This window comes from Lactuca sativa, chromosome 2 (assembly GCF_002870075.4).
Source record: "Lactuca sativa cultivar Salinas chromosome 2, Lsat_Salinas_v11, whole genome shotgun sequence".
NCBI lineage: Eukaryota > Viridiplantae > Streptophyta > Magnoliopsida > Asterales > Asteraceae > Lactuca > Lactuca sativa.
In genome coordinates this window covers 68,174,640-68,191,018 of record NC_056624.2, presented here as the reverse complement: position 1 = coordinate 68,191,018, position 16,379 = coordinate 68,174,640, and the positions used below count along the sequence as shown (strand labels likewise).

Genomic DNA, 16,379 nt, shown 5'->3' with positions numbered 1-16,379 from the left:
GACATTAAACATGCTATATCAGTGCTTTCTACAACTCATCACTTGGTCAGTTACCTGATCCAATCTTCCAACTTCAAATGAAAAAAATGGTCTTGGATCATCTTCCATTCATAAAGTTGATTTCAATCATGTTCATAAACTAACCTCATAACCTTAATGCTATGAACCATTTGATCAGTTTATTACAAGTGTCCTTCTAAATGTAGATTGATAAAATAAGCGGACCAATAGTTCTCGATTGCTAATCTCTCAGCATGAACATTTTAGTCAATTTATAGCAACCAGCTATCTATTTAAAGGCACAATAGTTATAAGATGGCATATATGGAAAGTAGGATGCTACAAAATGACAAATGAAAAATACATTGCTATTTAATAACATAAACAAATTATTTTACTCAATTTATATAATGGAACCTAATTTCTTCTTAAAGCCACAGTAGGTATAATAAGACATAAATAGAAAGCACACTAATATAAAACAACGTAAATGAAGAGTACACTGCTATAAAAAGTGAAAAACAGAATATTTTAGTCAATTCATAGCAACCTACTTTCTATTTAAAGTAATAGTAGATATAAGATGACGTAAAAAGAAAATAGGCTTCTATAAAATGACATTAACAGTTACAATAAAGTAAAACATCAAAATATTGAAAGGGAAAAAATGTGTACTATCTAATGCGGTTTATTTTGATTCACACATATAATTGAATATTTCAGTAAAAAAGCTTATTTCAAACAGTTATCAACCCTTTATTTTTGAAAAAATTATATTAGACGGATTCAAAAGATGTAATCTGTATGAGTTACACAAGTATTGGAAAAAACTACTAATTTCATTATTAATTACTTGTGTTTGTGTTGGATGAAGCTTGCATGTAAAATGATTACGACATATAAAACAATTTGAGGTCGAACAATATTTTAAAATGTTGATTAATTAATTATAGATAAAACTACTCAAATGGTCCTCGTGGTTTCCAAAGTTCATAAATATCGTCCCTACCTTTTTTTATGAAGATGGTCCATGTGGTTTCAATTTCTTACAATAAAATGCTAGACTACATCAAAACCTCACCTTCAAACCTGCAATTGATTTCAAAATCTTATTTATATATTTTCATTTCTGTTTATTTCTATTTCATAATTCTTCGTGCCAACAGAAGAATGTAGTTGATTTTCTTTGTGGTATTGGGTCGTGAGTCTGGCAAAGAAGTAATGATGGTTACTGGCGGAGGGTGGTAGTGATGAAGTGAGGTTGTGGGAGGTATGACATCAAGCATGAAGACGAACTCAGATGATTGGGTTAGGGATAGTTTTAATGGATTATTTTTTTAATTAATTTAAACTATAATATAAAAAATAAAAACCAATAAAAAGGGGTAAAACAGCAATTTTGGATCAAATTTTTGATAAAATGAAACGGACCAACTACACTAGAAAGTAAAACGACATAGATCATGCTTATCAAGCAAAAAAGGTTAGGGACAAGATAAGCGAATTTTGCATTTCAGACCATTTATGTACTTTTCTCTTGGTTATATTTTGATTGACACAATTATTACAAAAGTTTCCATGTTCCATTAAAGAAATAAGTATTCCACCCATATAAAGAAACGTAGGGATTAAAATGGAAAGATATATTTACATATCATATTACAATATAGAGGTATATCAAAAGGTAAATGAAAATAAAACAGTTACAAAGATCAATTCTAGTTTACATATGAAACATTATATATTAACTACTAAAACATAAAATATAATGATATATTAATATTTTAGATAAGTAATAATGACAGAAGGTAAAAACAAAAGAAAAGAAAAGAAAATTAGCAAAGTGTATGTTCTAAACTTGCAACCTAGGAAAGGTATAACTTAATAGACACCTTCAATTCTAATTCAATACCATTTTCCACTACACATGCCACCAAATGAATCTCCATTTCCATTCATTGGGTCTCTCCTTGTTCCACCATCTCATAGATTCTTATTGTTTTTTTATCTTTCTTCCACCATTCATTCCCTCTTCCTCTCTCTTCTAAACAGTGAAAATGGCTGAAGCATTAGTCACTATTGCTGCTGAGGGGATATTGAAAAAGGTGTTGTCTATTGCTGCGGGTGAACTCGCAATTGCCTGGGGTTACGAAGAAAAGCTGACCAGCCTTCACAGTAAATTGGAGATGATTCGTGCCAAGTTGCTCGATGCGGAGGGAAAAAAGGAAACAAGGGCTGTGATGGTGTGGCTGAAGCAGCTAAAAGATGTTGTGGGTGAAGCTGATGATGTGTTGGATGAGGTTCATTACGAAATGTTGAGGCGTCAGATAAAGAAACAAGATAGGATGGCAAGAAAGGTAGTGTGCCTTCCAAGCTTGAAAAAGTTTTCATTTCGTTATAAAATAGGTCATAAAATCCAAAACATCAATGAAAAGTTGCTTAAGATCAATACAGAAGCAAATAGTTTAGGACTGCAAAATGAACACCCTGCTGGCCTTGTTCTAGATCGTCTCTATTGGAGAGAGACCATTCCAAATCAAGAAGAATTTAAAATTGTTGGGAGGGATAATGATAAACTCCATATCATTGAACTTTTAACCCAATCAAGAAAAGAAGAAAAACTCAGCATTGTTCCCATTGTAGGAATGGGCGGGATTGGGAAGACCACTTTGGCTAAGTCAGTCTACAATGATAAAAATATTGAGCAACATTTTGATGTTAAAGCATGGTTGTGTGTGTCGGTTAAGGTTGACCTCAATACACTTCTTGCAAAGATCTACGAGTCTCTTGCCAAAAAGAAACCTACCTCGGACTTAAGGACCAGTTTAATTGAAAGTCTTAAAGAGCAGTTGACATCAAAAAGATATTTGCTCGTCTTGGATGACGTTTGGGTCGAAGAGAGGCCATACTGGGAAGAGTTTAGGAGTTGTATGTTGAATGTAAGCTCACAAAATGGAAGTGGCATTCTTGTCACTACACGGAAGCTTGAAATCGGAACTCGTGATATGCACGTGGATTCATGTCTTTTAAAAGGTCTTTCTAATGATCATTGTTGGCACATCTTCAAAGAAAGAGCGTTTGTGAAAGGAACATCAGCGTCGCCAGAACTGGTGAAGATAGGCCGCGACATTGTAGAAAAGTGTGCTGGTTTACCATTGTTATTAAATGTAATAGGTGGCATGTTGGCAAATTACAACGACATAGAGAAGTGGTTGTACATAAAAAATAGCAAGGTTTGGGATCTGGAAGAAGAAAGGGATAGAGTACAAAAGAGTTTGGAACTGAGCTTTGATAATCTCCCGAATTCTATCGTCAAGCAATGCTTTGTGTATTGTTCCATCTTTAAGAAAGATACGGTCATGGAAAGGGAAGAACTGGTCCAACTTTGGATGGCTTTAGGGTTGGTTCAAGCAGATGAGGAAAGAAACAAGGAGATGGAGGATGTGGGGAATGATATTTTTCAAATTTTGGTCAGCAATTCATTGTTCCAAGATGTTGAAAGGGATGAGTATGGTCATATCACTCGATGTAGCATGCATGATCTGGTGCATGATCTTTCATTATCACTTTCAAAACATGAAAGCTTATGTCTGGAGGATGCGTCAAATGATGATATTGCATGTATCCCTCAGGTTAAACATCTCGCTTTTTACAAAGAAAAGAACTATAAATTGGCAGCAGAGGTTTCTATGTTCATTGAAAGGAATACAGTGGCTCGAACTTTGCGTACATTTTTCATCGAAGGTGAAGTTGATAAGAAATTTCCATTTCAACGATTAAAATGCATACGAATCCTACAACTCAAATGTTATACAATAGAGAAGTTAGACGATTCAATTGGAAGGTTGGTGCATCTCAGGTATTTGGATTTGACATATACGAGTATCCGTGTTCTTCCTAAATCTATTGGTAAATTATACCACTTGCAAACTCTGAAGTTGCCTAACATTAAGAAGTTTCCAAAAGCCATGAGAAATTTGATAAGCCTGAGATATTTCCAGCGTTACAAAGAAAATGTCACGAGGCCTTGGTTGGACATGCCTTTCATGTTTGACAAATACATTCCTGCCAATATCGTAGGACAAATGACTTCTCTTCAAACTTTGCCTTCCTTCATAGTGCTTAGAAGGAAGAGACATGGTATAGAAGAGCTATGCCGTTTGAATAACCTTGGTGGAAGCCTCTCTATTTCACATCTAGAGAACGTTAGTAGCAAAGAGAATGCTTTCAAGGCAGACTTATCTAGAAAGAAAAATCTATACGAGATCGAATTCGAATGGAGTTGGAACCATGGAGGTGCCAACATAAATGACAAGGATGTATTGGAAGGCTTGCAACCCCCTAGAAATTTAAAAAAAGTGACAATCATAAATTTTTGTGGTGATAATTTTCCAGATTGGGTGATGAAGATGGCAATCGATATCGAAGGGAAATGGACCCCCCTTGACAAGCTCACGGAGATCACATTATTTCGATGTTGCAACTGCCTCTCTTTTCCGACACTTGAGCACCTACCACATCTTCGGGGTCTTGATTTATACGAAATGGACAACTTGACATGCTTAAGGGTTTCCGATGTTACTGGATCAACAAAGCCTTTGTCTCCATCGTTGAGATCGCTCCGACTAAGAAATATGAAAAGACTGGAAAATTGGATAGATGGAGCACCCAATAGCTCAAAAATGATATCGCCTGTCCTCGAGACATTGGAAATCGAGAGTTGCGCAAAGATTATTCTTTTAGATGAATGTCATCCCCATCCTCTTGTGTCCTTAAGGATATGGAGCTGCACAAGTTTGGAGTACATTAAGAGCATACAAGGCCTCACATCTCTTAAATCTTTAGTAATCGGCTATTGTCCAAGTCTTTCATTAATAGCCAATTTGCCCAAACAGTGTCACTCTTTGAAGAGTTTGCGAATTGGCTATTGCGAGAAGCTGACTTCCTTGCCTTGCGAAATGTTTAATTGTTTTGCCTTCTTAAATAAGTTGGAACTTGGTCCATTCTCGAAGGAGCTGGATTCTTTCCCGAGTCTCCAAGGCATCGAGAAGTTAAGGAACCACCTTGACTACTTGGACCTCAGAGGTTGGGATCATTGGGAGTCAATTCCAGAAGAAATACAACACCTCACTTCACTCACTTCGTTAGTCATAAGTGGATTCGGAATGCGAGAACTGCCCGTGTGGTTAACCAACATGTCATCTACCCAAGATTTAAGTTTCCATGACTACAACGGGCTAAAGAAAGAAACATGAGTTTCAATAATTGCAACTGATGTCACACTAAACCATTCAAAGTGTTAAATTATGTTGTATCGTTCATTCCTCTTGTTACTCACTAAAACACTCTCTTCTAACTTTCTCCTCGCTTGTGATCTAATTGTACTGAGACATATGTCTTGTTCAATAAGAGACAAGTACAAAAGATATGTAAAAGTCCAAACATTAATTTTATAAATGTGATACTTACACTTTATACTAAATTACCAAGGTGTTGTTTGTTTTAGAAGTGATTAAATGTCTTTTGTCTTTTTTCATGTTTGCGGAAGAAGACGTGCACTTGCGAAACCTCTTCCTACCAGAAGAGAAAAGTGCTCAAAAAGTACTTTTGTAACGAGACCTAAATGCCGCAAGACTCTTCTCACTTATTCCTACAACTATTGTCTTTTATTTGTAATTGATGGACCAATTTTGCAACATTCAGTAGTGCTTAGTATGTTTTTCATAGATTGGACCAATTCATTGCATTATGGCTCTCGTAACTGATTTGTACTATATTACTAATATGTTGAATTGCAATATAAGATTTCAAAAATTCTCGTCCTTCTTTGTGTTGATCTAAATAAACCATCGGTAGAATGTTCCGTAGGATTATACACTTATCACTACTGTCAATATTTTTAATTTTAATGATGTATTAAATTTAATATCTTCTAAACACAAATAACAGTCAAGATGTAATGTTTACATATGTGGGTTAAGAATTTATTGGATGATATTGGATTAATTGACACTCTTAGGAAATGGATATGTTGGGATTTGAAAATAAAAGAGATAGCTACATAGATTTCTATTATTTTAGTATCATTAGTGATGAAAATACCAAATTTCCAAAAAACTATCAAAGAAAAAACAAGTGAAATACCAAATCTGAAAACAAAAATTGTAAATCAAAAGCAACATGTAGTGTTGTATGTATTTCAAAAAGTGAGGGGACAACATATTCTTACAAATTAGCCACACAAAGGTAAACATACATGTACACATCTAGTTAACAGCTTAACCATCGACTTTCTAATCCTCCAACTTTATACCAACTAACTGCAACATATGTTGTAGGTTTGACACCACCTGCCAATAAACTTGTCACCAATAGGCCTGAATGAAGAGCGTTATTCTAGCAATAGTCTGGTATTGATTCAATTTTTAAACTGCAATCTGAAAGTTATGTCACCTTCATCTTTGCCAACATGATCTTCATCCTGTCAAAGTCATTAAGTGAGGCTCTCTTCTTCTAGACAATGGCCTTTCTTTCCCAAGAATTTCTCACCCACTTGCTCTTAGAATCTGCAGTTAATCGATATTTAGGTATCTGAAAACCCACAAGAACCCACCAACCAATAAAGAGAACATCATAAAAAGAATGCTAACTTCCCTATAAACATTTCTGAAGTATCCATTAGCTTAACAAGCATAAAACCTGACATTTTAGAAATGTGTTGAGCAACATAATCTGTTACTTCCCAAAACATTTCTGAAGTATCCTCCTACTAACTTGAACATCGTATAGATCAAATCACTAAATTAACCTTGCTCTGTGATATTCAGCATGTTGGGATTTTGCAACAGCTAAAGGGCTTAAAAATGAAACCTAGTTTCAACAGCTAAAGTACAAATTTTCTCACTATAAGTACTAATCTAACCCTTAGCTCAACAAGTATAACCTGACATAATCCTGCAGAAAATTCGAATTAGGGTTTCACAGGATAATGAAATCACACAAAACAGAGATATATTATGTAAGAAGGAAATCCAATCACGCATATTCAAAAAATATCGAATCATTTAGCACTGAAATACCCTCACTTTGTATCGCCAAATCAGATTGCCAAAATCAGTCAAAACATCCAAATGCAAAATAAAATTCGGAACAAGGAGAAAGGTCTTACATGATTCTCGATAAAATCTGTAGATGAACAGGAAAAATAACACTAACTCATTTTTCTCGATGCTCAGATGGCGACATGGCGTTATCTTCCTTGATATCGATTTTGATTTCAATACCCCTTCTTTAGAGGCATCTCTCGTTTGCGAGTCTGCTGGACTGCACTTCGAAAAATCAAAACGAAATTTCGATCTCCAGGCCTGATGATTATGAAAAACATAAAACAAGATGAATATCTGAATTCGACGGTCTTCATGAAGAAGACAAACCAAGATAAAGCAAGTTCAGTTCTAGTTGCTTTGATTTTGGGTTTTGATTCTACTTTGATTTCACGAAATTAAGTGCGATACTATTTTGGGCTGTGTTTGGGATTCATTTCTAGGGTGTCTTTGATAAATTAGTTTACATCTTATTTTATTCCTATACAAAGTAAAATAAGTTGAATTTGAAAGACTCTTATCCCAATCTTTTAACTTAATTAATTATGACGTGAATAAGTAATAACTAATAAGCAATAAAAACCTTTTTTTATATATCCAAACACCCTTTTAAAAATTCTTTAAAAAGGACTTTTTGTAAAACATTTTTTTTTAAAATATGTGCTTAAAATGTATTTGGCTTGTCTTTTAGAAATTTTAAGAGTTAAAGGACAAAAGTCACAAAAATATAAGATTTCGAGGGTCTTTTAAAATGATTTTTTTATCTTTTTCTTTTTGAAAAAAGTCAAAAAGTTTAATTAGATGCTTGGAACTCTAGATGTTCTTTTAAAATAACTTTTGGTAAGAAGAAAATACATTCTTTTTTAAAAGTCACAAAATGGTGTCTTTTGATGACTTTCGAGTTTTTAAAAGGTAAAAAGCTAAAAAGTATTCCTAATACATTTTAAAACCATCTTTTGACAAAAAATAACAAGTCAATAAATCTTTTTATGAAAAAGACTTTTCAAGTAAAAAAGTTTAGCCAAACATACCCGAAGTCATAACTTTTGAAAAGACTTATTTTTATTCAGGGCAAAAAGTTGTTTCGAAAAAACTTTTCCATTTACCATATATTCTGGACTTTTTTTTGACTTTTTGGAAAAGGTAACAATCCAAATTCCAAAAGTTATTTTAAAAGGAAAGTCAAACACCTCCTTGGGGTCAAAAGCGTTTTTTTTTTTTTTTTTTTTTAAGACAAAATTAGACAAAACCGTAAGAATGGTCCATGTGGTATGTTCAAAATTGCCACTTTGGGCCAAACATGTTTGGACTAGCACCAATGGTCCACAAGTTTCTATTTTGTTGCCGCTATGGTCCAATTTACTTTAATTTTCTTTGTAATGATGATTTTACCCTTGGATTTTATTTTTTTAGTTTTATTTATTTATTAAATACTTTTATAATTAAAATCTCTCTCTCTCTCTCACACACACACACTCCCTCTCTCTCTCTCTCTCTCACCACGTCGTTTTTTTCAAACAAAAAATGAAAAAAAAAAATTAGTCCATGAACACTACTACTACAGAAATCAGAAATCCATGAACACCACTTCAGAAATCAAAACTCATATTCATAGTTACAATTTTCAGAAAAATAGAATATCACCACCACCATAGAAGATTTGAACCATATTCAGGGGAAATAAATCGATATCTTGCCTTTAAACACGGACAGACACATACACGAACATATCTCGTTTCATCTTCTGATCTCCAAGATGATATGATGAGGTTGTGACATCCCCAAAATCACGGCCAGAAAAGACTATTTTCATTTATGCTTTTAAAATAATTTAAGAGTAATCCTTTTGATTTAAAAGAGTTGCGGAATTTGTTCCCAAAAACAAAACGTGATAAAATCATATTTACCAAAGCATTTCATAAAGAAATGTATTTTCATTATATAATCGAAACTCGGGATGTCATGTTTCGATATAGACCATAAAGCATAAACGATAACATTACAAGTCATTCAACAAATATATACATATATAGACTTGTAAACAAAACAACTTGATGATTCATCCATCTTATGCCCTTGCGCCACTTCCTGTAATACAAATAAACTGAGTGGGTCAGGCTTGGGAGCCTGGTGAACATATAGGGTTTTCAACCCACAATAAATAATTATCTTTAATTAACCAACCAACAATAACAATAACCCAATTACCCATTCTCGTTATCCTCACTTTACATCTCTAAAACAACATCTATTATAAGGGACCTAATCTAGGAATTTCATCGGTATGGCCTTTACCGCGAGGGGTTTCCTCAGCGATAAAAGTCCTAAGGCAACCATGAGGGGGATAGAGTACACCGGTGAACACATTGTTCACAACACCTACAGGTTATGAGCCTGCTAGCGTTCCATAGGACTGTCTAGAAAGAGTCCGTGGTCGTTATCCATACTCCGCTGAATAACTAGATCAACAACAACAACAACGAGACCTCTCATCTGTTTATCACACATCAACTATATACCAATGTTCTACCCAACATTTTAGTAGATAAAAATATATATATTTTTGATGCAGGCCCTAGTGTGGAGGATCGGGCCCTTGCGTTCCTAGAGGCCCACGATCGTGTGACTAAAGGGGCTTCACGAAAATGGCCATAACTTTGGCTACGAATCTCCGTTTTGGGCCTACAACCAGTCAAATCGAAGCTTGGAGCAAGGAGCACGTCTAGATAAGTACCCGAAGGGGACTTACCCATTTTTGAGTCCATAAATCGCTTTCTAAATGGAGTTATGAGCAATTTTTGTTATTTTTCCTTAATTTTGGGTTTTGTTTTTGGGTTTGTATTTGGCCCATGGACTTTTAGGGTTTCATTTTAATTTCCTCCTAAATTAACTGTTTTTGATGTAATTTGGATGGTCAATCATCAATTTTATGAACTTTCAATTTTCTCCCAAATTCTGTGTGTTAACCCAGATTTTGAAGCCAATCCCACGGTATTCGTAGAATCAACGTGGTTTTGAAGAGATTGTCCTGGCTATTCTTTTAGAATCAACAGGTTCATTCTTGGTTATCTTTGTGTTGTTTTTTTGCGCTGCATCAGTTGGTATCAGAGCCGAATTCCTTGTTCAAAATGCCTCCGAGGAGAAACAGGACGCCCGCTAATGTTCATGAGCAAGAACTAGAAGAACGTATTATGGCACGAATGGAGGAGAGGATGGATCAAATGGTTGACCAACTGACTGATAGGATGGTCGAACTGATGAATCGAGGAGGGCAAAGGTCTCGAACACATTCTCAAGTGGAAGATGGTGAATTTGGGAACCCGTTCGGCGGCAGTGACGGTTCATATTCTGAAGATGATCTAGAAAGGCGGCCAAGGCGTGATCATAGAGGTGACAATAGGCGTTGGGAGGCCGGAATGAGAATTGATATCCCAGAATTCGACGGGGTCAGTTTGAATCCAGAGGGGTTCATCGACTGGTTGGCTACTGTTGAGGAAGTTTTTGAGTTCAAAGAAGTCCCTGAAAACAAAAGAGTGTCATTGATTGCTACCAGGCTACGTGGTAGGGCATCTGCATGGTGGCAACAACTGAAACTGACACGAGACAGGCTCGGAAAGTCAAAGGTCGTGACTTGGAGGAAGATGAAGAAGTGTTTACGATCCAACTTCCTACCCCATAATTTTCAAAGGTTGATGTACCAACGGTTGCAAAATCTGAAACAGGGTGCCAAATCAGTTGACGATTACACAACTGAGTTCTACCAATTGATTGCCCGAAACGATATCCAGGAGACAGAGGAACAACTCGTTGCTCGATATATTGGGGGTCTACGGGTCCAAATCATGGACTCTGTAAATATGTTTGACCCGGTATCTATTTCTGAAGCGCACCAACGGGCGTTGGCTTTTGAGAAACAAAGTCGTCGGGTGGGCGGTTCGTCTTCAACTGCCAATATTGGAGGAAGTCCCGGGACGGGTGGTATGGTACCCCGTGTTGTTCCTAATCAACAAAGACCGACATCTAACAGTGTTGGACCAAACCCTAGGACAACTGTTAGTAGCAGCTTGAAGTGTTTTAGTTGTGGGGAGACAGGTCACCGACAATCAGAGTGCAAGAAGGTCGGAAAACGTCATTTGTTTGCTGAGCAAGATGATTGGCAAAATGATGATGCCGGTGAAAATTACGAAGATCCCCCTATCTATGACGAAGAGCATCAATGCGAGGAGGAAGTTGTAACTGGAGATGTGGGGGTAAATTTGGTGGTAAGGCGGTCTTGTTTTACACCAAAAGTTGTTGGTGATGATTGGCTCAAACACAACATCTTTCAGTCGACATGTACTATTTTGGGAAAGGTTTGTACTTTTGTTATTGATTCAGGAAGTTGTGATAACCTTATATCTGAAGAAGCAGTTCAAAAGTTGGCTTTGAAAACAGAAAATCGCCCTAAGCCTTACAAGCTACAGTGGCTTAAGAAGGGTGGCGAGGTCACTGTATCTAAACGAGCCCTTGTTCATTTTTCTGTTGGTACCACGTATAAAGATGATGTGTGGTGTGATGTGGTTGCTATGGATGCATGTCATTTATTGTTGGGCAGACCTTGGGAGTATGATCGTAACATAGATCATAACGGGCGGACTAACACTTACAGTTTCTTGTTTGGTGGTGTGAAGATAACATTGGTTCCCAGTAAGCCAAATGAGCCAGTTCCGAGAACTTCGGGTACTCTACTAACCCTTAATCAGTTTGAAGACGAGTTGGAGGCGGAAGGTGAAATTTTTGTGTTGCTCGGGAAGGAAGTCGCTAAGGAGGTTGAAATTCCTGAGGCTATGGTCCCTCTGCTCAAGGAATTCGCTGATGTTTTCCCTAATGAATTACCTGATGGTTTGCCACCTTTACGTGATATCCAACATCATATTGATTTACAACCTGGAGCTCAGTTGCCTAATAGGCCACATTACAGAATGAGTCCCGGAGAGCATGAGGAGTTGCGACGACAGGTGGAGGATTTGATTTCAAAAGGTCATGTTCGAGAGAGCATGAGCCCGTGTGCTGTTCCTGCTTTGTTGACTCCTAAAAAGGATGGTACTTGGCGTATGTGTGTTGATAGTCGCGCCATCAACAAGATCACGGTGAGGTATAGATTTCCAATTCCTCGACTTGATGACCTACTTGACCAGATTAGTGGTGCCTCTATCTTTACGAAACTGGACTTGAAGAGCGGGTACTATCAGATTCGACTTAGGCCTGGGGATGAGTGGAAGACTGCCTTCAAGACTCGTGAAGGATTGTATGAGTGGTTGGTGATGCCTTTCGGTTTATCAAACGCTCCTAGTACATTTATGCGTGTGATGAACCAGTTGTTCAGGCCCTTTATTGGTAAATTTGTAGTCGTTTATTTTGATGACATACTTATTTACAGTGCTACTTTTGGTGAGCATGTCAACCATGTGAGGCAGGTTTTGACTGTACTTCGACGGGATAGTTTGTACGCAGCTATGAAGAAATGTGTGTTTATGGTTCCTAAAGTCTTGTTCTTGGGGTACGTTGTTTCTGGGGAAGGAATACAGGTGGACGAGTCTAAAGTAGAAGCTGTCAGACAATGGCCAAGTCCAACTACCATCACTGAAGTTTGAAGCTTTCATGGCCTTGCTTCATTCTATAGGAGGTTTATTCCAAACTTTAGTTCTATTATGGCACCGGTGACTGATTGTATGAAAGGGAAGACCTTTACTTGGACCGAAGCAGCAGAATCAGCTTTCCAATTAGTAAAAGAGAAGCTTACTACATCACCGATTCTTGTATTGCCAGACTTTTCTCAAGTGTTTGAATTACACACGGATGCTTCCAAGGTTGGGATTGGAGCAGTTCTAAGTCAAGGAGGACGACCGGTTGCCTATTTTAGTGAGAAGTTGACGGGGCCAAAGCTGCGTTATAGCACTTATGATGTTGAGTTCTATGCAGTCGTCCAAGCTGTAAAGCATTGGCGCCATTATCTATTTCATAAGGAATTTGTTTTGTTCACAGATCATGATTCATTAAGACATATTCGCAGTCAAGATAAGGTGTCACACAAACATGGGAGGTGGATGTCGTTCTTGGAAAAATTCACTTTCGTGGTTAAACACAAGTCTGGGATGTCAAATCGGGTGGCTGATGCATTGAGTCGGAGGAGTAATTTGCTAGTTTCCATGAGGGTTGGTGTGCCGGGGATGGATGTCCTCATGGAGCAGCTAACGGTTGATCCTTATTTTTCTGTTGTTCTGCAGGGTATACAATCTGGACAGATGTCTGATTTTCTACTGCATGAAGGTTTTCTTTTCAAAGGCAATCAATTGTGCATCCCTGATTCAAGTCTCCGCCTTCAAATCATTAGGGAGCTGCATGGTGAAGGGCATGTCGGCCGAGATCGCACTTTACAGTTGGTACAATCATCTTATTTTTGGCCTACAATGCGCAAAGAGGTGGATAGATATGTTAAACGGTGTCGAATCTGTCAGGTGTCAAAGGGCACATCTACCAATGCAGGACTCTATATGCCTTTGCCTATTCCATCACAACCTTGGGTAGACATCAGTATGGATTTTGTGTTGGGTTTACCACGTACTCAACGGGGAAATGATTCAATATTTGTGGTTGTTGATCGTTTTTCTAAGATGGTGCACTTTATTCCATGCAAAAAGACGACGGATGCAGTTAATGTGGCCCAGTTATTCTTTCGAGACGTCTACCGTTTGCATGGATTACCGTCTTCTATTGTATCAGATCGAGACACTAGGTTTTTGAGTCATTTTTGGCGTAGCCTATGGAAAATGGTGAACACTCAGCTCAATTTTAGTAGTGCATATCATCCTCAAACGGATGGCCAAACAGAGGTTGTCAATCGATCCCTTGGTAATATTTTGCGGTGTTTAGTGGGTGATCATGTGAAGACCTGGGATCAGAAGCTTTGTCAAGCTGAGTTTGCTCATAATCATGCTATCAACCGAAGTACTGGATATAGTCCATTCCAGGTGGTCTATTCTGTTCAGCCACGGGGACCACTTGATTTGATGTCACTGCCTGTTTCTAGGGTAGTTCCAAAGAAAGTGCAGGATTTTGTTGGAGGACTACATGATGTTCATAGGGCTGTTCATGACAACTTGGTCCGAGCTAACTCCAAGTACAAGCAAGATGCAGATAAAAAACGCAGACAAGTTGATTTTGAAGTAGGTGACTTTGTTTGGGCTGTTTTGACTAAAGATCGTTTTTCGATTGGTGAGTACAACAAGCTATCAGCTAAGAAGATTGGACCAGTGGAGATTGTGGAGAAGATTAATTCTAATGCTTACCGTCTACAGTTGCCAAGCCACATTCGTTGTTCCGATGTATTCAATGTAAAGCATTTGCTTCCTTATTATGGGGATTCTTCTGATGATGACCATGGTGCACATTCGAGGTCGAATTTTGTCTACCCGGGAGGGGATGATGCAGGCCCTAGTGTGGAGGATCGGGCCCTTGCGTTCCTAGAGGCCCACGATCGTGTGACTAAAGGGGCTTCACGAAAATGGCCATAACTTTGGCTACGAATCTCCGTTTTGGGCCTACAACCAGTCAAATCGAAGCTTGGAGCAAGGAGCACGTCTAGATAAGTACCCGAAGGGGACTTACCCATTTTTGAGTCCATAAATCGCTTTCTAAATGGAGTTATGAGCAATTTTTGTTATTTTTCCTTAATTTTTGGGTTTTGTTTTTGGGTTTGTATTTGGCCCATGGACTTTTAGGGTTTCATTTTAATTTCCTCCTAAATTAACTGTTTTTGATGTCATTTGGATGGTCAATCATCAATTTTATGAACTTTCAATTTTCTCCCAAATTCTGTGTGTTAACCCAGATTTTGAAGCCAATCCCACGGTATTCGTAGAATCAACGTGGTTTTGAAGAGATTGTCCTGGCTATTCTTTTAGAATCAACAGGTTCATTCTTGGTTATCTTTGTGTTGTTTTTTTGCGCTGCATCAATTTTATACATAGTTTAAAACCTGTATAGCATGTTCATCCAATACATATTCCACATAACAGATGAGGCACATACACATAACACGTATCTCATAGAGAATATATCATATCTATGAGTTAGAAGAAAGTGAATATACATTCACACATATAATCAACAAAATATACACATAACACGTATTTTGTACCAAATACTTCATAATTATGTGATAGAAGAAAGTAACTACACACTCACTTGATCAGAAGATGATCGGACGAAGTCGTATTCTTCGGTAGATCTGGAAGATCTTCACAAAAACCGGGCTCCTCGTGGGCAGAGCTTTGGCTCGGGAATCTCACTTCTCGGGATCTTCGGGGCTTCGGGACTTGCTTCGGGGTTCGGGAATGATACCGGGGCTTCAGGATATTTCTTGCACGAAAAACGGTGCAAAAACGCGAGAGAAAGGGAAGAAATGAGCAAAGAACTCGGCTGCCCTCGACATCCTTTTATAGGGGGCTGAAACCCGAATTACGCTGGGAGTAATTCTATGTTACGTTGGGCGTTAGGGGATAAGACCGCTGACTCCCCTCCCTTTGGATAATATCCGAGATTTAAATTTAAATTTAATATTTTATTTATTTAATAAACTTCAAAAATTCATGTCTCCCTCATACGAACTTCATTTTCGATGTTCTTTATATCCCCGCGTAGGTGAGACTACACTCTACAACTTTCGTTTAGACTCAGTCGGCTAATTTGGAATTTATTTTTTTATTATTTATTTTTAGTAGGCCGGGACAGGAAAACTCAGTTATAAATTCATAACTTCTTCATCCGACGTCTGTTTTTGCCTATCTTTTTATCGTTTCACTACATTTAATGAGATCTTCGATTCTCGTTTAGATTGTTTCGGCTAAAATCCGCTCGGTCTTAAATCGAGTATTCGGGCTGCATACTGCTAAGTCGAAACTTAGAAAAATCATAACTTCCTCATACGAAGTCAGATTTGGGCGTTCTTTTTATGCACGCTCTCGGTTTAACGAACTCTACGACTTTCATTTAGATCACTAAGGATAAATATCTCTCTAACATAAATTTCACTTTTTACGTCATTCAGCGTTGCCGGTTCTGTCGTGAAACTTCGACAAATCATAACTTCTTCGTTATAACTCGGATTTCGGCATTATTTATATATTTGGAAACCTCATTTCAACTACTACAACATTATCTATAGATATCGAGCTTATCTAAAATTTCATTTTGATGCTTATTTTTATTCTTAATTCAATTAAGTCACACAGTTAA

At 37.4% G+C, this 16,379-nt stretch overlaps 1 protein-coding gene and 1 long non-coding RNA gene across 2 annotated transcripts; one reads left to right on the top strand and one right to left on the bottom strand.

Moving 5' to 3' along the window:
* Positions 1–1,991: 1,991 nt before the first annotated feature.
* LOC111875945 (putative disease resistance protein RGA3) lies at positions 1,992–5,452 on the top strand. Its single transcript, XM_023872471.3, has one exon. It carries the CDS (start codon positions 2,058–2,060, stop codon positions 5,253–5,255), a length of 3,198 nt encoding a protein of 1,065 aa, XP_023728239.1. The 5' UTR covers positions 1,992–2,057; the 3' UTR covers positions 5,256–5,452.
* Positions 5,453–6,150: 698 nt separating this feature from the next.
* Positions 6,151–7,564, bottom strand: LOC111875944 (uncharacterized). Its single transcript, XR_002844851.3, has 2 exons — positions 7,169–7,564; positions 6,151–6,566 (listed from the first exon to the last, which is right to left on the bottom strand). It is a non-coding gene; the product is annotated as an uncharacterized LOC111875944 (long non-coding RNA).
* Positions 7,565–16,379: the final 8,815 nt, after the last annotated feature.